The 19,944-nt window shown below is 51.0% G+C and overlaps 1 protein-coding gene across 1 annotated transcript in view; it reads right to left on the bottom strand.

Annotated features, from left to right (window-relative positions):
* Positions 1-19,944, bottom strand: part of LOC147091137 (F-box only protein 24-like) — an 86,430-nt gene that overhangs the window by 46,137 nt on the left and 20,349 nt on the right. The window contains exon 3 of the mRNA XM_085977595.1: positions 13,588-13,774. Within this exon, the coding sequence (XP_085833721.1) occupies positions 13,588-13,774 (187 nt within the window). The remainder of the gene's footprint in view (positions 1-13,587; positions 13,775-19,944) is intronic.

Below are 19,944 nucleotides of genomic sequence, written 5' to 3'. Positions count from 1 at the left end.
GGGGAAATCAGCCAGGGTTCCTGCTCCTGATCACCGTCCAGTGACCCCTGGGTTAGAGAGAGGGGAAATCAGCCAGGGTCCCTGCTCCTGATCACTGTCCAGTGACCCCTGTGTTAGAGAGAGGGGAAATCAGCCAGGGTTCCTGCTCCTGATCACTGTCCAGTGACCCCTGGGTTAGAGAGAGAGGGGAAATCAGCCAGGGTTCCTGCTCCTGATCACTGTCCAGTGACCCCTGGGTTAGAGAGAGGGGAAATCAGCCAGGGTTCCTGCTCCTGATCACTGTCCAGTGACCCCTGGGTTAGAGAGAGGGGAAATGAGCCAGGGTTCCTGCTCCTGATCATTGCCCAGTGACCCCTGGGTTAGAGAGAGAGAGGAAATCAGCCAGTGTTCCTGCTCCTGATCACTGTCCAGTGACCCCTGGGTTAGAGAGAGGGGAAATCAGCCAGGGTTCCTGCTCCTGATCACTGTCCAGTGACCCCTGGGTTAGAGAGAGGGGAAATCAGCCAGGGTTCCTGCTCCTGATCATAGTCCAGTGACCCCTGGGTTAGAGAGAGGGGAAATCAGCCAGGGTTCCTGCTCCTGATCACTGCCCAGTGACCCCTGGTTTAGAGAGAGGGGGAAATCAGCCAGGGTTCCTGCTCCTGATCACTGTCCAGTGACCCCTGGGTTAGAGAGAGGGGAAATCAGCCAGGGTTCCTGCTCCTGATCACAGTCCAGTGATCCCTGGGTTAGAGAGAGGGGAAATCAGCCAGGGTGCCTGCTCCTGATCACTGTTCAGTGACCCCCAGGTTAGAGAGAGGGGAAATCAGCCAGGGTTCCTGCTCCTGATCACTGTCCAGTGACCCCTGGGTTAGAGAGAGAGAGGAAATCAGCCAGGGTTCCTGCTCCTGATCACTGTCCAGTGACCTCTAGGTTAGAGAGAGGGGAAATCAGCCAGGGTTCCTGCTCCTGATCACTGTCCAGTGACCCCTGGGTTAGAGAGAGGGGAAATCAGCCAGGGTGCCTGCTCCTGATCACTGTCCAGTGAAACCTGGGTTAGAGAGAGGGGAAATCAGCCAGGGTTCCTGCTCCTGATCACTGCCCAGTGACCCCTGGGTTTGAGAGAGGGGGAAATCAGCCAGGGTTCCTGCTCCTGATCACTGTCCAGTGACCCCTGGGTTAGAGAGAGGGGAAATCAACCAGGGTTCCTGCTCCTGATCACTGTCCAGTGACCCCCAGGTTAGAGAGAGGGGAAATCAGCCAGGGTTCCTGCTCCTGATCACTGTCCAGTGACCCCTAGGTTAGAGAGAGGGGAAATCAGCCAGGGTTCCTGCTCCTGGTCACTGTCCAGTGAACCCTGGGTTAGAGAGAGGGAAAATCAGCCAGGGTTCCTGCTCCTGGTCACTGTCCAGTGACCCCTGGGTTAGAGAGAGGGGAAATCAGCCAGGGTTCCTGCTCCTGATCACTGCCCAGTGAACACTGGGTTATAGAGAGGGGAAATCAGCCAGGGTTCCTGCTCCTGATCACTGTCCAGTGACCCCTGGGTTAGAGAGCGGGGAAATCAGCCAGGGTTCCTGCTCCTGATCACTGTCCAGTGACCCCTAGTTTAGAGACAGGGGAAATCAGCCAGGGTTCCTGATCCTGATCACTGTCCAGTGACACCTAGGTTAGAGAGAGGGGAAATCAGCCAGGGTTCCTGCTCCTGATCACTGTCCAGTGACCCCTGGGTTAGAGAGAGGGGAAATCAGCCAGGGTTCCTGCTCCTGGTCACTGTCCAGTGACCCCTGGGTTAGAGAGAGAGGGAAAACAGCCAGGGTTCCTGCTCCTGATCACTGCCCAGTGACCCCTGGGTTAGAGAGAGGGGGAAATCAGCCAGGGTTCCTGCTCCTGATCACTGCCCAGTGACCCCGGGTTAGAGAGAGGGGAAATCAGCAAGTGTTCCTGCTCCTGATCACTGCCCAGTGACCCCTGGGTTAGAGAGAGGGGGAAATCAGCCAGGGATCGTGCTCCTGATCACTGTCCAGTGACCCCTGGGTTAGAGAGAGGGGAAATCAGCCAGGGTTCGTGCTCCTGATCACTGCCCAGTGACCCCTGGGTTAGAGAGAGGGGAAATCAGCCAGGGTTCCTGCTCCTGATCACTGCCCAGTGACCCCTGGGTTAGAGAGAGGGGAAATCAGCCAGGGTTCCCGCTCCTGATCACTGTCCAGTGACCCCTGGGTTAGAGAGAGGGGACATCAGCCAGGGTTCCTGCTCCTGATCACTGTCCAGTGACCCCTGGGTTAGAGAGAGGGGAAATCAGCCAGGGTTGCCGCTCCTGATCACTGTCCAGTGACCCCTGGGTTAGAGAGAGGGGAAATCAGCCAGGGTTCCTGCTCCTGATCACTGTCCAGTGACCCCTGGGTTAGAGAGAGAGGAAATCAGCCAGGGTTCCTGCTCCTGATCACCGTCCAGTGACCCCTGGGTTAGAGAGAGAGGAAATCAGCCAGGGTTCCTGCTCCTGATCACCGTCCAGTGACCCCTGGGTTAGAGAGATGGGGAAATCAGCCAGGGTTCCTGCTCCTGGTCACTGTCCAGTGACCCCTGGGTTAGAGAGAGAGGGAAATGAGCCAGGGTTCCTGCTCCTGATCACTGCCCAGTGACCCCTGGGTTAGAGAGAGGGGGAAATCAGCCAGGGTTCCTGCTCCTGATCACTGCCCAGTGACCCCTGGGTTAGAGAGAGGGGAAATCAGCCAGGGTTCCTGCTCCTGATCACTGCCCAGTGACCCCTGGGTTAGAGAGAGGGGAAATCAGCCAGGGTTCGTGCTCCTGATCACTGCCCAGTGACCCCTGGGTTAGAGAGAGGGGAAATCAGCCAGGGTTCGTGCTCCTGATCACTGCCCAGTGACCCCTGGGTTAGAGAGAGGGGAAATCAGCCAGGGTTCCTGCTCCTGATCACTGTCCAGTGACCCCTGGGTTAGAGAGAGGGGAAATCAGCCAGGGTTCCTGCTCCTGATCACTGCCCAGTGACCCCTGGGTTAGAGAGAGGGGAAATCAGCCAGGGTTCCCGCTCCTGATCACTGTCCAGTGACCCCTGGGTTAGAGAGAGGGGACATCAGCCAGGGTTCCTGCTCCTGATCACTGTCCAGTGACCCCTGGGTTAGAGAGAGGGGAAATCAGCCAGGGTTGCCGCTCCTGATCACTGTCCAGTGACCCCTGGGTTAGAGAGAGGGGAAATCAGCCAGGGTTCCTGCTCCTGATCACTGTCCAGTGACCCCTGGGTTAGAGAGAGAGGAAATCAGCCAGGGTTCCTGCTCCTGATCACCGTCCAGTGACCCCTGGGTTAGAGAGAGAGGAAATCAGCCAGGGTTCCTGCTCCTGATCACCGTCCAGTGACCCCTGGGTTAGAGAGATGGGGAAATCAGCCAGGGTTCCTGCTCCTGGTCACTGTCCAGTGACCCCTGGGTTAGAGAGAGAGGGAAATGAGCCAGGGTTCCTGCTCCTGATCACTGCCCAGTGACCCCTGGGTTAGAGAGAGGGGGAAATCAGCCAGGGTTCCTGCTCCTGATCACTGCCCAGTGACCCCTGGGTTAGAGAGAGGGGAAATCAGCCAGGGTTCCTGCTCCTGATCACTGCCCAGTGACCCCTGGGTTAGAGAGAGGGGAAATCAGCCAGGGTTCGTGCTCCTGATCACTGCCCAGTGACCCCTGGGTTAGAGAGAGGGGAAATCAGCCAGGGTTCGTGCTCCTGATCACTGCCCAGTGACCCCTGGGTTAGAGAGAGGGGAAATCAGCCAGGGTTCCTGCTCCTGATCACTGTCCAGTGACCCCTGGGTTAGAGAGAGGGGAAATCAGCCAGGGTTCGTGCTCCTGATCACTGCCCAGTGACCCCTGGGTTAGAGAGAGGGGAAATCAGCCAGGGTTCGTGCTCCTGATCACTGCCCAGTGACCCCTGGGTTAGAGAGAGGGGAAATCAGCCAGGGTTCATGCTCCTGATCACTGCCCAGTGACCCCTGGGTTAGAGAGAGGGGAAATCAGCCAGGGTTCCCGCTCCTGATCACTTTCCAGTGACCCCTGGGTTAGAGAGAGGGGAAATCAGCCAGGGTTCCCGCTCCTGATCACTGTCCAGTGACCCCTGGGTTAGAGAGAGAGGAAATCAGCCAGGTTCCTGCTCCTGATCACTGTCCAGTGATCCCTGCGTTAGAGAGAGGGGGGAAATCAGCCAGGGTTCCTGCTCCTGATCACTGTCCAGTGACCCCTGGGTTAGAGAGAGGGGAAATCAGCCAGGGTTCCTGCTCCTGATCACTGTCCAGTGACCCCTGGGTTAGAGAGATGGGGAAATCAGCCAGGGTTCCTGCTCCTGATCACCGTCCAGTGACCCCTGGGTTAGAGAGAGGGGAAATCAGCCAGGGTTCCTGCTCCTGATCACTGTCCAGTGACCCCTGTGTTAGAGAGAGGGGAAATCAGCCTGGGTTCCTGCTCCTGATCACTGTCCAGTGACCCCTGGGTTAGAGAGAGAGGAAATCAGCCAGGGTTCCTGCTCCTGATCACTGTCCAGTGACCCCTGGATTAGAGAGATGGGGAAATCAGCCAGGGTTCCTGCTCCTGATCACCGTCCAGTGACCCCTGGGTTCGAGAGAGGGGAAATCAGCCAGGGTTCCTGCTCCTGATCACTGTCCAGTGACCCCTGGGTTAGAGAGAGGGGAAATCAGCCAGGGTTCCTGCTCCTGATCACTGTCCAGTGACCCCTGGGTTAGAGAGAGGGGAAATCAGCCAGGGTTCCTGCTCCTGATCACTGTCCAGTGACCCCTGGGTTAGAGAGAGGGGAAATCAGCCAGGGTTCCTGCTCCTGATCACTGTCCAGTGATCCCTGGGTTAGAGAGAGGGGAAATCAGCCAGGGTTCCTGCTCCTGATCACTGTCCAGTGACCCCTGGGTTAGAGAGAGGGGAAATCGGCCAGGGTTCGTGCTCCTGATCACTGCCCAGTGACCCCTGGGTTAGAGAGAGGGGAAATCAGCCAGGGTTCCTGCTCCTGATCACTGCCCAGTGACCCCTGGGTTAGAGAGAGGGGAAATCAGCCAGGGTTCCTGCTCCTGATCACTGCCCAGTGACCCCTGGGTTCGAGAGAGGGGAAATCAGCCAGGGTTCCTGCTCCTGATCACTGCCCAGTGACCCCTGGGTTAGAGAGAGGGAAAATCAGCCAGGGTTCCCGCTCCTGATCACTGTCCAGTGACCCCTGGGTTAGAGAGAGGGGAAATCAGCCAGGGTTCCTGCTCCTGATCACTGTCCAGTGACCCCTGGGTTAGAGAGAGAGGAAATCAGCCAGGGTTCCTGCTCCTGATCACTGTCCAGTGACCCCTGGGTTAGAGAGAGGGGGGAAATCAGCCAGGGTTCCTGCTCCTGATCACTGTCCAGTGACCCCTGGGTTAGAGAGATGGGGAAATCAGCCAGGGTTCCTGCTCCTGATCACCGTCCAGTGACCCCTGGGTTAGAGAGAGGGGAAATCAGCCAGGGTTCCTGCTCCTGATCACTGCCCAGTGACCCCTGGGTTAGAGAGAGGGGGAAATCAGCCAGGGTTCCTGCTCCTGATCACTGCCCAGTGACCCCTGGGTTAGAGAGAGGGGGAAATCAGCCAGGGTTCCTGCTCCTGATCACTGCCCAGTGACCCCTGGGTTAGAGAGAGGGGAAATCAGCCAGGGTTCCTGCTCCTGATCACTGTCCAGTGACCCCTGGGTTAGAGAGAGGGGAAATCAGCCAGGGTTCCTGCTCCTGATCACTGCTCAGTGACCCCTGGGTTAGAGAGAGGGGAAATCAGCCAGGGTTCGTGCTCCTGATCACTGTCCAGTGACCCCTGGGTTAGAGAGAGGGGAAATCAGCCGGGGTTCGTGCTCCTGATCACTGCCCGGTGACCCCTGGGTTAGAGAGAGGGGAAATCAGCCAGGGTTCGTGCTCCTGATCACTGCCCAGTGACCCCTGGGTTAGAGAGAGGGGAAATCAGCCAGGGCTCCTGCACCTGATCACTGTCCAGTGACCCCTGGGTTAGAGAGAGGGGAAATCAGCCAGGGTTCCTGCTCCTGATCACTGTCCAGTGACCCCTGGGTTAGGGAGAGGGGAAATCAGCCAGGGTTCCTGCTCCTGATCACTTTCCAGTGACCCCTGGGTTAGAGAGAGGGGAAATCAGCCAGGGTTCCCGCTCCTCATCACTGTCCAGTGACCCCTGGGTTAGAGAGAGGGGAAATCAGCCAGGGTTCCTGCTCCTGATCACTGTCCAGTGACCCCTGGGTTAGAGAGAGAGGAAATCAGCCAGGGTTCCTGCTCCTGATCACTGTCCAGTGACCCCTGGGTTAGAGAGAGGGGGGAAATCAGCCAGGGTTCCTGCTCCTGATCACTGTCCAGTGACCCCTGGGTTAGAGAGAGGGGAAATCAGCCAGGGTTCCTGCTACTGATCACTGTCCAGTGACCCCTGGGTTAGAGAGAGGGGAAATCAGCCAGTGTTCCTGTTCTCGATCACTGCCCAGTGACCCCTGGGTTAGAGAGAGGGGAAATCAGCCAGGGTTCCTGCTCCTGATCACTGTCCAGTGACCCCTGGGTTAGAGAGAGGGGAAATCAGCCAGGGTTCCTGTTCCTGATCACTGCCCAGTGACCCCTGGGTTAGAGAGAGGGGAAATCAGGCAGGGTTCGTGCTCCTGATCACTGTCCAGTGACCCCTGGGTTAGAGCGAGGGGAAATCAGCCAGGGTTCCTGCTCCTGATCACTGTCCAGTGACCCCTGGGTTAGAGAGAGGGGAAATCAGCCAGGGTTCCTGTTCCCGATCACTGCCCAGTGACCCCTGGGTTAGAGAGAGGGGAAATCAGCCAGGGTTCCTGCTCCTGATCACTGTCCAGTGACCCCTGCGTTAGAGAGAGAGGAAATCAGCCAGGGTTCCTGCTCCTGATCACTGTCCAGTGACCCCTGGGTTAGAGAGATGGGGAAATCAGCCAGGGTTCCTGCTCCTGATCAACGTCCAGTGACCCCTGGGTTAGAGAGAGGGGAAATCAGCCAGGGTTCCTGCTCCTGATCACTGTCCAGTGACCCCTGGGTTAGAGAGAGGGGAAATCAGCCAGGGTTCCTGCTCATGATCACTGTCCAGTGACCCCTGGGTTAGAGAGAGGGGAAATCAGCCAGGGTTCCTGTTCCTGATCACTGCCCAGTGACCCCTGGGTTAGAGAGAGGGAAAATCAGCCAGGGTTCCTGCTCCTGATCACTGTCCAGTGACCCCTGGGTTAGAGAGAGGGGAAATCAGCCAGGGTTCCTGTTCCCGATCACTGCCCAGTGACCCCTGGGTTAGAGAGAGGGGAAATCAGCCAGTGTTCCTGCTCCTGATCACTGTCCAGCGACCCCTGGGTTAGAGAGAGGGGAAATCAGCCAGCGTTCCTGCTCCTGATCACTGTCCAGTGACCCCTGGGTTAGAGAGAGAGGGGAAATCAGCCAGGGTTCCTGCTCCTGATCACTGTCCAGTGACCCCTGGGTTAGAGAGAGGGGAAATCAGCCAGGGTTCCTGTTCCCGATCACTGCCCAGTGACCCCTGGGTTAGAGAGAGGGGAAATCAGCCAGGGTTCCTGCTCCTGATCACTGTCCAGTGACCCCTGGGTTAGAGAGAGGGGAAATCAGCCAGGGTTCCTGTTCCCGATCACTGCCCAGTGACCCCTCGGTTAGAGAGAGGGGAAATCAGCCAGGGTTCCTGCTCCTGATCACTGTCCAGTGACCCCTGGGTTAGAGAGAGGGGAAATCAGCCAGGGTTCCTGCTCCTGATCACTGTCCAGTGACCCCTGGGTTAGAGAGAGGGGGCAAATCAGCCAGGGTTCCTGCTCCTGATCACTGTCCAGTGATCCCTGCGTTAGAGAGAGGGGGGAAATCAGCCAGGGTTCCTGCTCCTGATCACTGTCCAGTGACCCCTGGGTTAGAGAGAGGGGAAATCAGCCAGGGTTCCTGCTCCTGATCACTGTCCAGTGACCCCTGGGTTAGAGAGATGGGGAAATCAGCCAGGGTTCCTGCTCCTGATCACCGTCCAGTGACCCCTGGGTTAGAGAGAGGGGAAATCAGCCAGGGTTCCTGCTCCTGATCACTGTCCAGTGACCCCTGTGTTAGAGAGAGGGGAAATCAGCCTGGGTTCCTGCTCCTGATCACTGTCCAGTGACCCCTGGGTTAGAGAGAGAGGAAATCAGCCAGGGTTCCTGCTCCTGATCACTGTCCAGTGACCCCTGGATTAGAGAGATGGGGAAATCAGCCAGGGTTCCTGCTCCTGATCACCGTCCAGTGACCCCTGGGTTCGAGAGAGGGGAAATCAGCCAGGGTTCCTGCTCCTGATCACTGTCCAGTGACCCCTGGGTTAGAGAGAGGGGAAATCAGCCAGGGTTCCTGCTCCTGATCACTGTCCAGTGACCCCTGGGTTAGAGAGAGGGGAAATCAGCCAGGGTTCCTGCTCCTGATCAATGTCCAGTGACCCCTGGGTTAGAGAGAGGGGAAATCAGCCAGGGTTCCTGCTCCTGATCACTGTCCAGTGATCCCTGGGTTAGAGAGAGGGGAAATCAGCCAGGGTTCCTGCTCCTGATCACTGTCCAGTGACCCCTGGGTTAGAGAGAGGGGAAATCGGCCAGGGTTCGTGCTCCTGATCACTGCCCAGTGACCCCTGGGTTAGAGAGAGGGGAAATCAGCCAGGGTTCCTGCTCCTGATCACTGCCCAGTGACCCCTGGGTTAGAGAGAGGGGAAATCAGCCAGGGTTCCTGCTCCTGATCACTGCCCAGTGACCCCTGGGTTAGAGAGAGGGGAAATCAGCCAGGGTTCCTGCTCCTGATCACTGCCCAGTGACCCCTGGGTTAGAGAGAGGGAAAATCAGCCAGGGTTCCCGCTCCTGATCACTGTCCAGTGACCCCTGGGTTAGAGAGAAGGGAAATCAGCCAGGGTTCCTGCTCCTGATCACTGTCCAGTGACCCCTGGGTTAGAGAGAGAGGAAATCAGCCAGGGTTCCTGCTCCTGATCACTGTCCAGTGACCCCTGGGTTAGAGAGAGGGGGGAAATCAGCCAGGGTTCCTGCTCCTGATCACTGTCCAGTGACCCCTGGGTTAGAGAGATGGGGAAATCAGCCAGGGTTCCTGCTCCTGATCACCGTCCAGTGACCCCTGGGTTAGAGAGAGGGGAAATCAGCCAGGGTTCCTGCTCGTGATCACTGCCCAGTGACCCCTGGGTTAGAGAGAGGGGGAAATCAGCCAGGGTTCCTGCTCCTGATCACTGCCCAGTGACCCCTGGGTTAGAGAGAGGGGGAAATCAGCCAGGGTTCCTGCTCCTGATCACTGCCCAGTGACCCCTGGGTTAGAGAGAGGGGAAATCAGCCAGGGTTCCTGCTCCTGATCACTGTCCAGTGACCCCTGGGTTAGAGAGAGGGGAAATCAGCCAGGGTTCCTGCTCCTGATCACTGCTCAGTGACCCCTGGGTTAGAGAGAGGGGAAATCAGCCAGGGTTCGTGCTCCTGATCACTGTCCAGTGACCCCTGGGTTAGAGAGAGGGGAAATCAGCCGGGGTTCGTGCTCCTGATCACTGCCCGGTGACCCCTGGGTTAGAGAGAGGGGAAATCAGCCAGGGTTCGTGCTCCTGATCACTGCCCAGTGACCCCTGGGTTAGAGAGAGGGGAAATCAGCCAGGGCTCCTGCACCTGATCACTGTCCAGTGACCCCTGGGTTAGAGAGAGGGGAAATCAGCCAGGGTTCCTGCTCCTGATCACTGTCCAGTGACCCCTGGGTTAGGGAGAGGGGAAATCAGCCAGGGTTCCTGCTCCTGATCACTTTCCAGTGACCCCTGGGTTAGAGAGAGGGGAAATCAGCCAGGGTTCCCGCTCCTCATCACTGTCCAGTGACCCCTGGGTTAGAGAGAGGGGAAATCAGCCAGGGTTCCTGCTCCTGATCACTGTCCAGTGACCCCTGGGTTAGAGAGAGAGGAAATCAGCCAGGGTTCCTGCTCCTGATCACTGTCCAGTGACCCCTGGGTTAGAGAGAGGGGGGAAATCAGCCAGGGTTCCTGCTCCTGATCACTGTCCAGTGACCCCTGGGTTAGAGAGAGGGGAAATCAGCCAGGGTTCCTGCTCCTGATCACTGTCCAGTGACCCCAGGGTTAGAGAGAGGGGAAATCAGCCAGTGTTCCTGTTCTCGATCACTGCCCAGTGACCCCTGGGTTAGAGAGAGGGGAAATCAGCCAGGGTTCCTGCTCCTGATCACTGTCCAGTGACCCCTGGGTTAGAGAGAGGGGAAATCAGCCAGGGTTCCTGTTCCTGATCACTGCCCAGTGACCCCTGGGTTAGAGAGAGGGGAAATCAGGCAGGGTTCGTGCTCCTGATCACTGTCCAGTGACCCCTGGGTTAGAGCGAGGGGAAATCAGCCAGGGTTCCTGCTCCTGATCACTGTCCAGTGACCCCTGGGTTAGAGAGAGGGGAAATCAGCCAGGGTTCCTGTTCCCGATCACTGCCCAGTGACCCCTGGGTTAGAGAGAGGGGAAATCAGCCAGGGTTCCTGCTCCTGATCACTGTCCAGTGACCCCTGCGTTAGAGAGAGAGGAAATCAGCCAGGGTTCCTGCTCCTGATCACTGTCCAGTGACCCCTGGGTTAGAGAGATGGGGAAATCAGCCAGGGTTCCTGCTCCTGATCAACGTCCAGTGACCCCTGGGTTAGAGAGAGGGGAAATCAGCCAGGGTTCCTGCTCCTGATCACTGTCCAGTGACCCCTGGGTTAGAGAGAGGGGAAATCAGCCAGGGTTCCTGCTCATGATCACTGTCCAGTGACCCCTGGGTTAGAGAGAGGGGAAATCAGCCAGGGTTCCTGTTCCTGATCACTGCCCAGTGACCCCTGGGTTAGAGAGAGGGAAAATCAGCCAGGGTTCCTGCTCCTGATCACTGTCCAGTGACCCCTGGGTTAGAGAGAGGGGAAATCAGCCAGGGTTCCTGTTCCCGATCACTGCCCAGTGACCCCTGGGTTAGAGAGAGGGGAAATCAGCCAGGGTTCCTGCTGCTGATCACTGTCCAGCGACCCCTGGGTTAGAGAGAGGGGAAATCAGCCAGCGTTCCTGCTCCTGATCACTGTCCAGTGACCCCTGGGTTAGAGAGAGGGGAAATCAGCCAGGGTTCCTGTTCCCGATCACTGCCCAGTGACCCCTGGGTTAGAGAGAGGGGAAATCAGCCAGGGTTCCTGCTCCTGATCACTGTCCAGTGACCCCTGGGTTAGAGAGAGGGGAAATCAGCCAGGGTTCCTGTTCCCGATCACTGCCCAGTGACCCCTCGGTTAGAGAGAGGGGAAATCAGCCAGGGTTCCTGCTCCTGATCACTGTCCAGTGACCCCTGGGTTAGAGAGAGGGGAAATCAGCCAGGGTTCCTGCTCCTGATCACTGTCCAGTGACCCCTGGGTTAGAGAGAGGGGGGAAATCAGCCAGGGTTCCTGCTCCTGATCACTGTCCAGTGACCCCTGGGTTAGAGAGAGGGGAAATCAGCCAGGGTTCCTGTTCCCGATCACTGCCCAGTGACCCCTGGGTTAGAGAGGGGAAATCAGGCAGGGTTCCTGCTCCTGATCACTGTCCAGTGACCCCTGGGTTAGAGCGAGGGGAAATCAGCCAGGGTTCCTGCTCCTGATCACTGTCCAGTGACCCCTGGGTTAGAGAGAGGGGAAATCAGCCAGGGTTCCTGTTCCCGATCACTGCCCAGTGACCCCTGGGTTAGAGAGAGGGGAAATCAGCCAGGGTTCCTGCTCCTGATCACTGTCCAGTGACCCCTGGGTTAGAGAGAGGGGAAATCAGCCGGGGTTCCTGCTCCTGATCACTGGCCAGTGACCCCTGGGTTAGAGAGAGGGGAAATCAGCCAGGGTTCCTGCTCCTGATCACTGCCCAGTGACCCCTGGGTTAGAGAGAGAGGAAATCAGCCAGGGTTCCTGCTCCTGATCACTGTCCAGTGACCCCTGGGTTAGAGAGAGGGGAAATCAGCCAGGGTTCCTGTTCCCGATCACTGCCCAGTGACCCCTGGGTTAGAGAGGGGAAATCAGGCAGGGTTCCTGCTCCTGATCACTGTCCAGTGACCCCTGGGTTAGAGCGAGGGGAAATCAGCCAGGGTTCCTGCTCCTGATCACTGTCCAGTGACCCCTGGGTTAGAGAGAGGGGAAATCAGCCAGGGTTCCTGTTCCCGATCACTGCCCAGTGACCCCTGGGTTAGAGAGAGGGGAAATCAGCCAGGGTTCCTGCTCCTGATCACTGTCCAGTGACCCCTGGGTTAGAGAGAGGGGAAATCAGCCGGGGTTCCTGCTCCTGATCACTGGCCAGTGACCCCTGGGTTAGAGAGAGGGGAAATCAGCCAGGGTTCCTGCTCCTGATCACTGCCCAGTGACCCCTGGGTTAGAGAGAGAGGAAATCAGCCAGGGTTCCTGCTCCTGATCACTGTCCAGTGACCCCTGGGTTAGGGAACAGAGTTTGTGGCGGAGACCGAAAACAATGGCTTCGGCCATCCCAATATTTAATTGGAGCAAAGTTTTGCTCACCCAGAACTGTCTGACAATTTAGAGACCTTGGAGGGGTCGAGAGAAGGCGTTAGTGAGGTAGAGCTGGGTGTTGTCAGCTTACATGTGGAAACTGATTGGCGGAACAGGCTCGAGGGGCTGAATGGCCTCCTCCTGTTCCTATAAGTGGAACATGTCCTGACCCAGTTGTTTACCAGAACTGGCCACGCTTGGCAATGTTACAAAAGCTGGGTTCTGGGCTCTGAATAAGCAGAAAGGGCTGGATTTTATCAATGGACGTGTGTAGGAGGCAGGACTCCCACTTTCGGGGTTGTAGTCCCGCCTCCATCGAGTTGCGGCCAACCCACGCGATTTTGACTTGATTGACCTTGTTGACCCCGCCCAGCGGGCCCAGCAGGCCAATTAAGGGCCACCCGGCAACAGGTGACGTCACAGATTGACATTTCATCTGTCAAGAGATTTTGACAGATGAAATATCAGCGTTTCACAGCTGTTTGAAGCTGTCAAACACTGACAATCTGTACTCCAGGTTAATTCCTTCCTCTCAGGCTGATTTAGAGATCTCTCCGGAACAGAAAGCTGAATGCTGCAACTTTTGACAGCTCGCAGCCATTCTGCTTTCTGTGCCGGTGAGATGAGGGACTCCCGAGACCTGAAGGAAGGAAGGCTGTAAAGGTAAGTAAAGGTTAGTAAAACTTCTTTAAACACTTTACACACACCAAACATACTTACCTCTGCACTCATGCACCCATCACTCACCTGAACACCGGACATCTCGAACCCTCCAAGCCCTTCAGCCCGACGGGCCGCCTCGCTAACTTGGCGTGGTTTGGAGCCGTCGGGAATCCCACACTTCAGGAATAAAAATAGGGATTAGGCTAAAAACTGCCTGTTAACAGGCGGTTAATTGACACTAATTCCCTTCCCGCCTCGGGGAGGCGGCTCCCAGCACAGGTCGGGTATCCGTCTCCTTTGAAACTGGCATGGAGGCGGGTTGGGGGCGGGATGGGTTCATGCCCCCCGATTTCGGGATTTTAACCCCCCACACGCTTCCAATCCCGCCACCACCAGCCCGGGAAATTCTAGCCCAAAGCGTGCGGCCGCTGCTTACAGTTCAAAATGGAGGCTCGTTTCCAAAAGCTGTCCTTGGCCGCTTCTTCGCTGCTCAGCCTCGGCGATAACTTCCTGCTGATGCGCTTCCACACGGCCTCGTTGCTGCAGAACTCGTGGAAGTAGCGGCACGTCTGCCCCAGCATCACCACATCCTTCACGGAGAGGTCCAATATGATCTGATCGAGCTGAGGACGAGAGAAACACAGGAGCTGAAGCCCTCGGCGGTCCCGGGCACAGTGACGCATGTTCACCAGGGTGGGCTCACCTCGCCTCTAACCGGGGACATAGAAACATAGAAGATAGGAGCAGGAGTAGGCCATTCGGCCCCTCGAGCCTGCTCCGCCATTTAATGAGATCATGGCTGATCGTCCAAATTCAGTACCCGGTCCCTGCCTTCTCCCCATATCCCTTGATCCCTTTAGCCTTAAGAAATATATCCAACTGCTTCTTGAATATATTTAATGAATTGGCCTCAACTGCCTTGTGTGGTAGAGAATTCCACAGGTTCACCACTCTCTGGGTGAAGAAATTCCTCCTCATCTCTGTCCTAAATGGCTTACCCCTTATCCTTAGACTGTGACCCCTGGTTCTGGACTCCCCGACCATCGGGAACATCCTTCCTGCATCTAGTCTGTCTAGTCCTGTTAGAATTTTATACGTTTCAATGAGATCCCCTCTCATTCTTCTAAACTCCAGCGAGTATAAGCCCAATCGACCCAATCTCGCGCACAGCAAGCTCCCACAAACAGCAATGTTATAATGACCAGATAACCTGTTTTATTGATGTTGGATGAGGCCAAAATATCGGCCAGGACACCGGGGAGAACTCCCCTGCGTGACTTTGAAACCGTGCTGTGGGATCTTTTACATCCCCACCGAGAGAGCAAGCGGGACCTCAGTTTCAGCGGCCCAGCTCCGACAGTGCGGCCCAGCTCCGACAGTGCGGCCCAGCTCCGACAGTGCGGCCCAGCTCCGACAGTGCGGCCCAGCTCCGACAGTGCGGCCCAGCTCCGACAGTGCGGCCCAGCTCCGACAGTGCGGCCCAGCTCCGACAGTGCGGCCCAGCTCCGACAGTGCGGCCCAGCTCCGACAGTGCGGCCCAGCTCCGACAGTGCGGCCCAGCTCCGACAGTGCGGCCCAGCTCCGACAGTGCGGCCCAGCTCCGACAGTGCGGCGCTGTCCCATGAACCGCAAGTCTAGGTTTTGTGCTCAAGTCTCTGGAGTGGGACTTGAACCCACGACCTTCTGACTCTGAGTGCGAGAGTGCTGCCCACTAAGCCATGGCTGAATTGACACCTGGAGTGACGTTTGGAGTGAAGAGGAAACGGCATGGCTTCGGGTAACAGTTGGGGTGAGACAAGGTTGCACTTTGCACAGAATATCGCCAAAACAGATCACAGTACAGAATAGAACACACAACAGAATATATCTAAAACAGAACACAGTACAGAATAGAACACACAACAGAATATATCCAAAACAGATCACAGTACGGAATAGAACACACAACAGAATATATCTAAAACAGAACACAGTACAGAATAGAACACACAACAGAATATATCTAAAACAGATCACAGTACAGAATAGAACACACAACAGAATATATCTAAAACAGATCACAGTACAGAATAGAACACACAACAGAATATATCTAAAACAGATCACAGTACAGAATAGAACACACAACAGAATATATCTAAAACAGAACACAGTACAGAATAGAACACACAACAGAATATATCTAAAACAGAACACAGTACAGAATAGAACACACAACAGAATATATCTAAAACAGATCACAGTACAGAATAGAACACACAACAGAATATATCTAAAACAGATCACAGTACAGAATAGAACACACAACAGAATATATCTAAAACAGATCACAGTACAGAATAGAACACACAACAGAATATATCTAAAACAGATCACAGTACAGAATAGAACACACAACAGAATATATCTAAAACAGATCACAGTACAGAATAGAACACACAACAGAATATATCTAAAACAGATCACAGTACAGAATAGAACACACAACAGAATATATCTAAAACAGATCACAGTACGGAATAGAACACACAACAGAATATATCTAAAACAGATCACAGTACGGAATAGAACACACAACAGAATATATCTAAAACAGATCACAGTACAGAATAGAACACACAACAGAATATATCTAAAACAGAACACAGTACAGAATAGAACACACAACAGAATATATCTAAAACAGAACACAGTACAGAATAGAACACACAACAGAATATATCTAAAACAGATCACAGTACAGAATAGAACACACAACAGAATATATCTAAAACAGATCACAGTACGGAATAGAACACACAACAGAATATATCTAAAACAGAACACAGTACAGAATAGAACACACAACAGAATATATCTAAAACAGAACACAGTACAGAATAGAACACACAACAGAATATATCTAAAACAGAACACAGTACAGAATAGAACACACAACAGAATATATCTAAAACAGATCACAGTACGGAATAGAACACACAACAGAATATATCTAAAACAGATCACAGTACAGAATAGAACACACAACAGAATATATCTAAAACAGATCACAGTACAGAATAGAACACACAACAGAATATATCTAAAACAGATCACAGTACAGAATAGAACACACAACAGAATATATCTAAAACAGAACACAGTACAGAATAGAACACACAACAGAATATCGCCAAAACAGATCACAGTACGGAATAGAACACACAACAGAATATATCTAAAACAGAACACAGTACAGAATAGAACACACAACAGAATATATCTAAAACAGAACACAGTACAGAATAGAACACACAACAGAATATCGCCAAAACAGATCACAGTACGGAATAGAACACACAACAGAATATATCTAAAACAGAACACAGTACGGAATAGAACACACAACAGAATATATCTAAAACAGAACACAGTACGGAATAGAACACACAACAGAATATATCTAAAACAGAACACAGTACGGAATAGAACACACAACAGAATATATCTAAAACAGATCACAGTACAGAATAGAACACACAACAGAATATATCTAAAACAGATCACAGTACGGAATAGAACACACAACAGAATATATCTAAAACAGAACACAGTACAGAATAGAACACACAACAGAATATATCTAAAACAGATCACAGTACAGAATAGAACACACAACAGAATATATCTAAAACAGATCACAGTACAGAATAGAACACACAACAGAATATATCTAAAACAGAACACAGTACGGAATAGAACACACAACAGAATATATCTAAAACAGATCACAGTACGGAATAGAACACACAACAGAATATATCTAAAACAGATCACAGTACGGAATAGAACACACAACAGAATATATCTAAAACAGAACACAGTACAGAATAGAACACACAACAGAATATATCTAAAACAGATCACAGTACGGAATAGAACACACAACAGAATATATCTAAAACAGATCACAGTACGGAATAGAACACACAACAGAATATATCTAAAACAGATCACAGTACGGAATAGAACACACAACAGAATATATCTAAAACAGAACACAGTACAGAATAGAACACACAACAGAATATATCTAAAACAGATCACAGTACAGAATAGAACACACAACAGAATATATCTAAAACAGATCACAGTACAGAATAGAACACACAACAGAATATATCTAAAACAGAACACAGTACAGAATAGAACACACAACAGAATATATCTAAAACAGATCACAGTACGGAATAGAACACACAACAGAATATATCTAAAACAGATCACAGTACAGAATAGAACACACAACAGAATATATCTAAAACAGATCACAGTACAGAATAGAACACACAACAGAATATATCTAAAACAGATCACAGTACAGAATAGAACACACAACAGAATATATCTAAAACAGATCACAGTACAGAATAGAACACACAACAGAATATATCTAAAACAGAACACAGTACAGAATAGAACACACAACAGAATATCGCCAAAACAGATCACAGTACGGAATAGAACACACAACAGAATATATCTAAAACAGAACACAGTACAGAATAGAACACACAACAGAATATATCTAAAACAGAACACAGTACAGAATAGAACACACAACAGAATATCGCCAAAACAGATCACAGTACGGAATAGAACACACAACAGAATATATCTAAAACAGAACACAGTATGGAATAGAACACACAACAGAATATATCTAAAACAGAACACAGTACGGAATAGAACACACAACAGAATATATCTAAAACAGAACACAGTACGGAATAGAACACACAACAGAATATATCTAAAACAGATCGCAGTACAGAATAGAACACACAACAGAATATATCTAAAACAGATCACAGTACGGAATAGAACACACAACAGAATATATCTAAAACAGAACACAGTACAGAATAGAACACACAACAGAATATATCTAAAACAGATCACAGTACAGAATAGAACACACAACAGAATATATCTAAAACAGATCACAGTACAGAATAGAACACACAACAGAATATATCTAAAACAGAACACAGTACGGAATAGAACACACAACAGAATATATCTAAAACAGATCACAGTACGGAATAGAACACACAACAGAATATATCTAAAACAGATCACAGTACGGAATAGAACACACAACAGAATATATCTAAAACAGAACACAGTACAGAATAGAACACACAACAGAATATATCTAAAACAGATCACAGTACGGAATAGAACACACAACAGAATATATCTAAAACAGATCACAGTACGGAATAGAACACACAACAGAATATATCTAAAACAGATCACAGTACGGAATAGAACACACAACAGAATATATCTAAAACAGAACACAGTACAGAATAGAACACACAACAGAATATATCTAAAACAGATCACAGTACGGAATAGAACACACAACAGAATATATCTAAAACAGATCACAGTACGGAATAGAACACACAACAGAATATATCTAAAACAGAACACAGTACGGAATAGAACACACAACAGAATATATCTAAAACAGATCACAGTACGGAATAGAACACACAACAGAATATATCTAAAACAGATCACAGTACAGAATAGAACACACAACAGAATATATCTAAAACAGATCACAGTACGGAATAGAACACACAACAGAATATATCTAAAACAGAACACAGTACGGAATAGAACACACAACAGAATATATCTAAAACAGATCACAGTACGGAATAGAACACACAACAGAATATATCTAAAACAGAACACAGTACAGAATAGAACACACAACAGAATATATCTAAAACAGATCACAGTACAGAATAGAACACACAACAGAATATATCTAAAACAGATCACAGTACAGAATAGAACACACAACAGAATATATCTAAAACAGAACACAGTACAGAATAGAACACACAACAGAATATCGCCAAAACAGATCACAGTACGGAATAGAACACACAACAGAATATATCTAAAACAGAACACAGTACAGAATAGAACACACAACAGAATATATCTAAAACAGAACACAGTACAGAATAGAACACACAACAGAATATCGCCAAAACAGATCACAGTACGGAATAGAACACACAACAGAATATATCTAAAACAGAACACAGTATGGAATAGAACACACAACAGAATATATCTAAAACAGAACACAGTACGGAATAGAACACACAACAGAATATATCTAAAACAGAACACAGTACGGAATAGAACACACAACAGAATATATCTAAAACAGATCGCAGTACAGAATAGAACACACAACAGAATATATCTAAAACAGATCACAGTACGGAATAGAACACACAACAGAATATATCTAAAACAGAACACAGTACAGAATAGAACACACAACAGAATATATCTAAAACAGATCACAGTACAGAATAGAACACACAACAGAATATATCTAAAACAGATCACAGTACAGAATAGAACACACAACAGAATATATCTAAAACAGAACACAGTACGGAATAGAACACACAACAGAATATATCTAAAACAGATCACAGTACGGAATAGAACACACAACAGAATATATCTAAAACAGATCACAGTACGGAATAGAACACACAACAGAATATATCTAAAACAGAACACAGTACAGAATAGAACACACAACAGAATATATCTAAAACAGATCACAGTACGGAATAGAACACACAACAGAATATATCTAAAACAGATCACAGTACGGAATAGAACACACAACAGAATATATCTAAAACAGATCACAGTACGGAATAGAACACACAACAGAATATATCTAAAACAGAACACAGTACAG

This window comes from Somniosus microcephalus, unplaced genomic scaffold (assembly GCF_052327205.1).
Source record: "Somniosus microcephalus isolate GS21.2 unplaced genomic scaffold, FLI_Smic_1.0 unresolved_chr4, whole genome shotgun sequence".
In the NCBI taxonomy this organism is placed as follows: Eukaryota; Metazoa; Chordata; class Chondrichthyes; order Squaliformes; family Somniosidae; genus Somniosus; species Somniosus microcephalus.
This window is presented reverse-complemented; position numbering and strand designations above follow the sequence as displayed.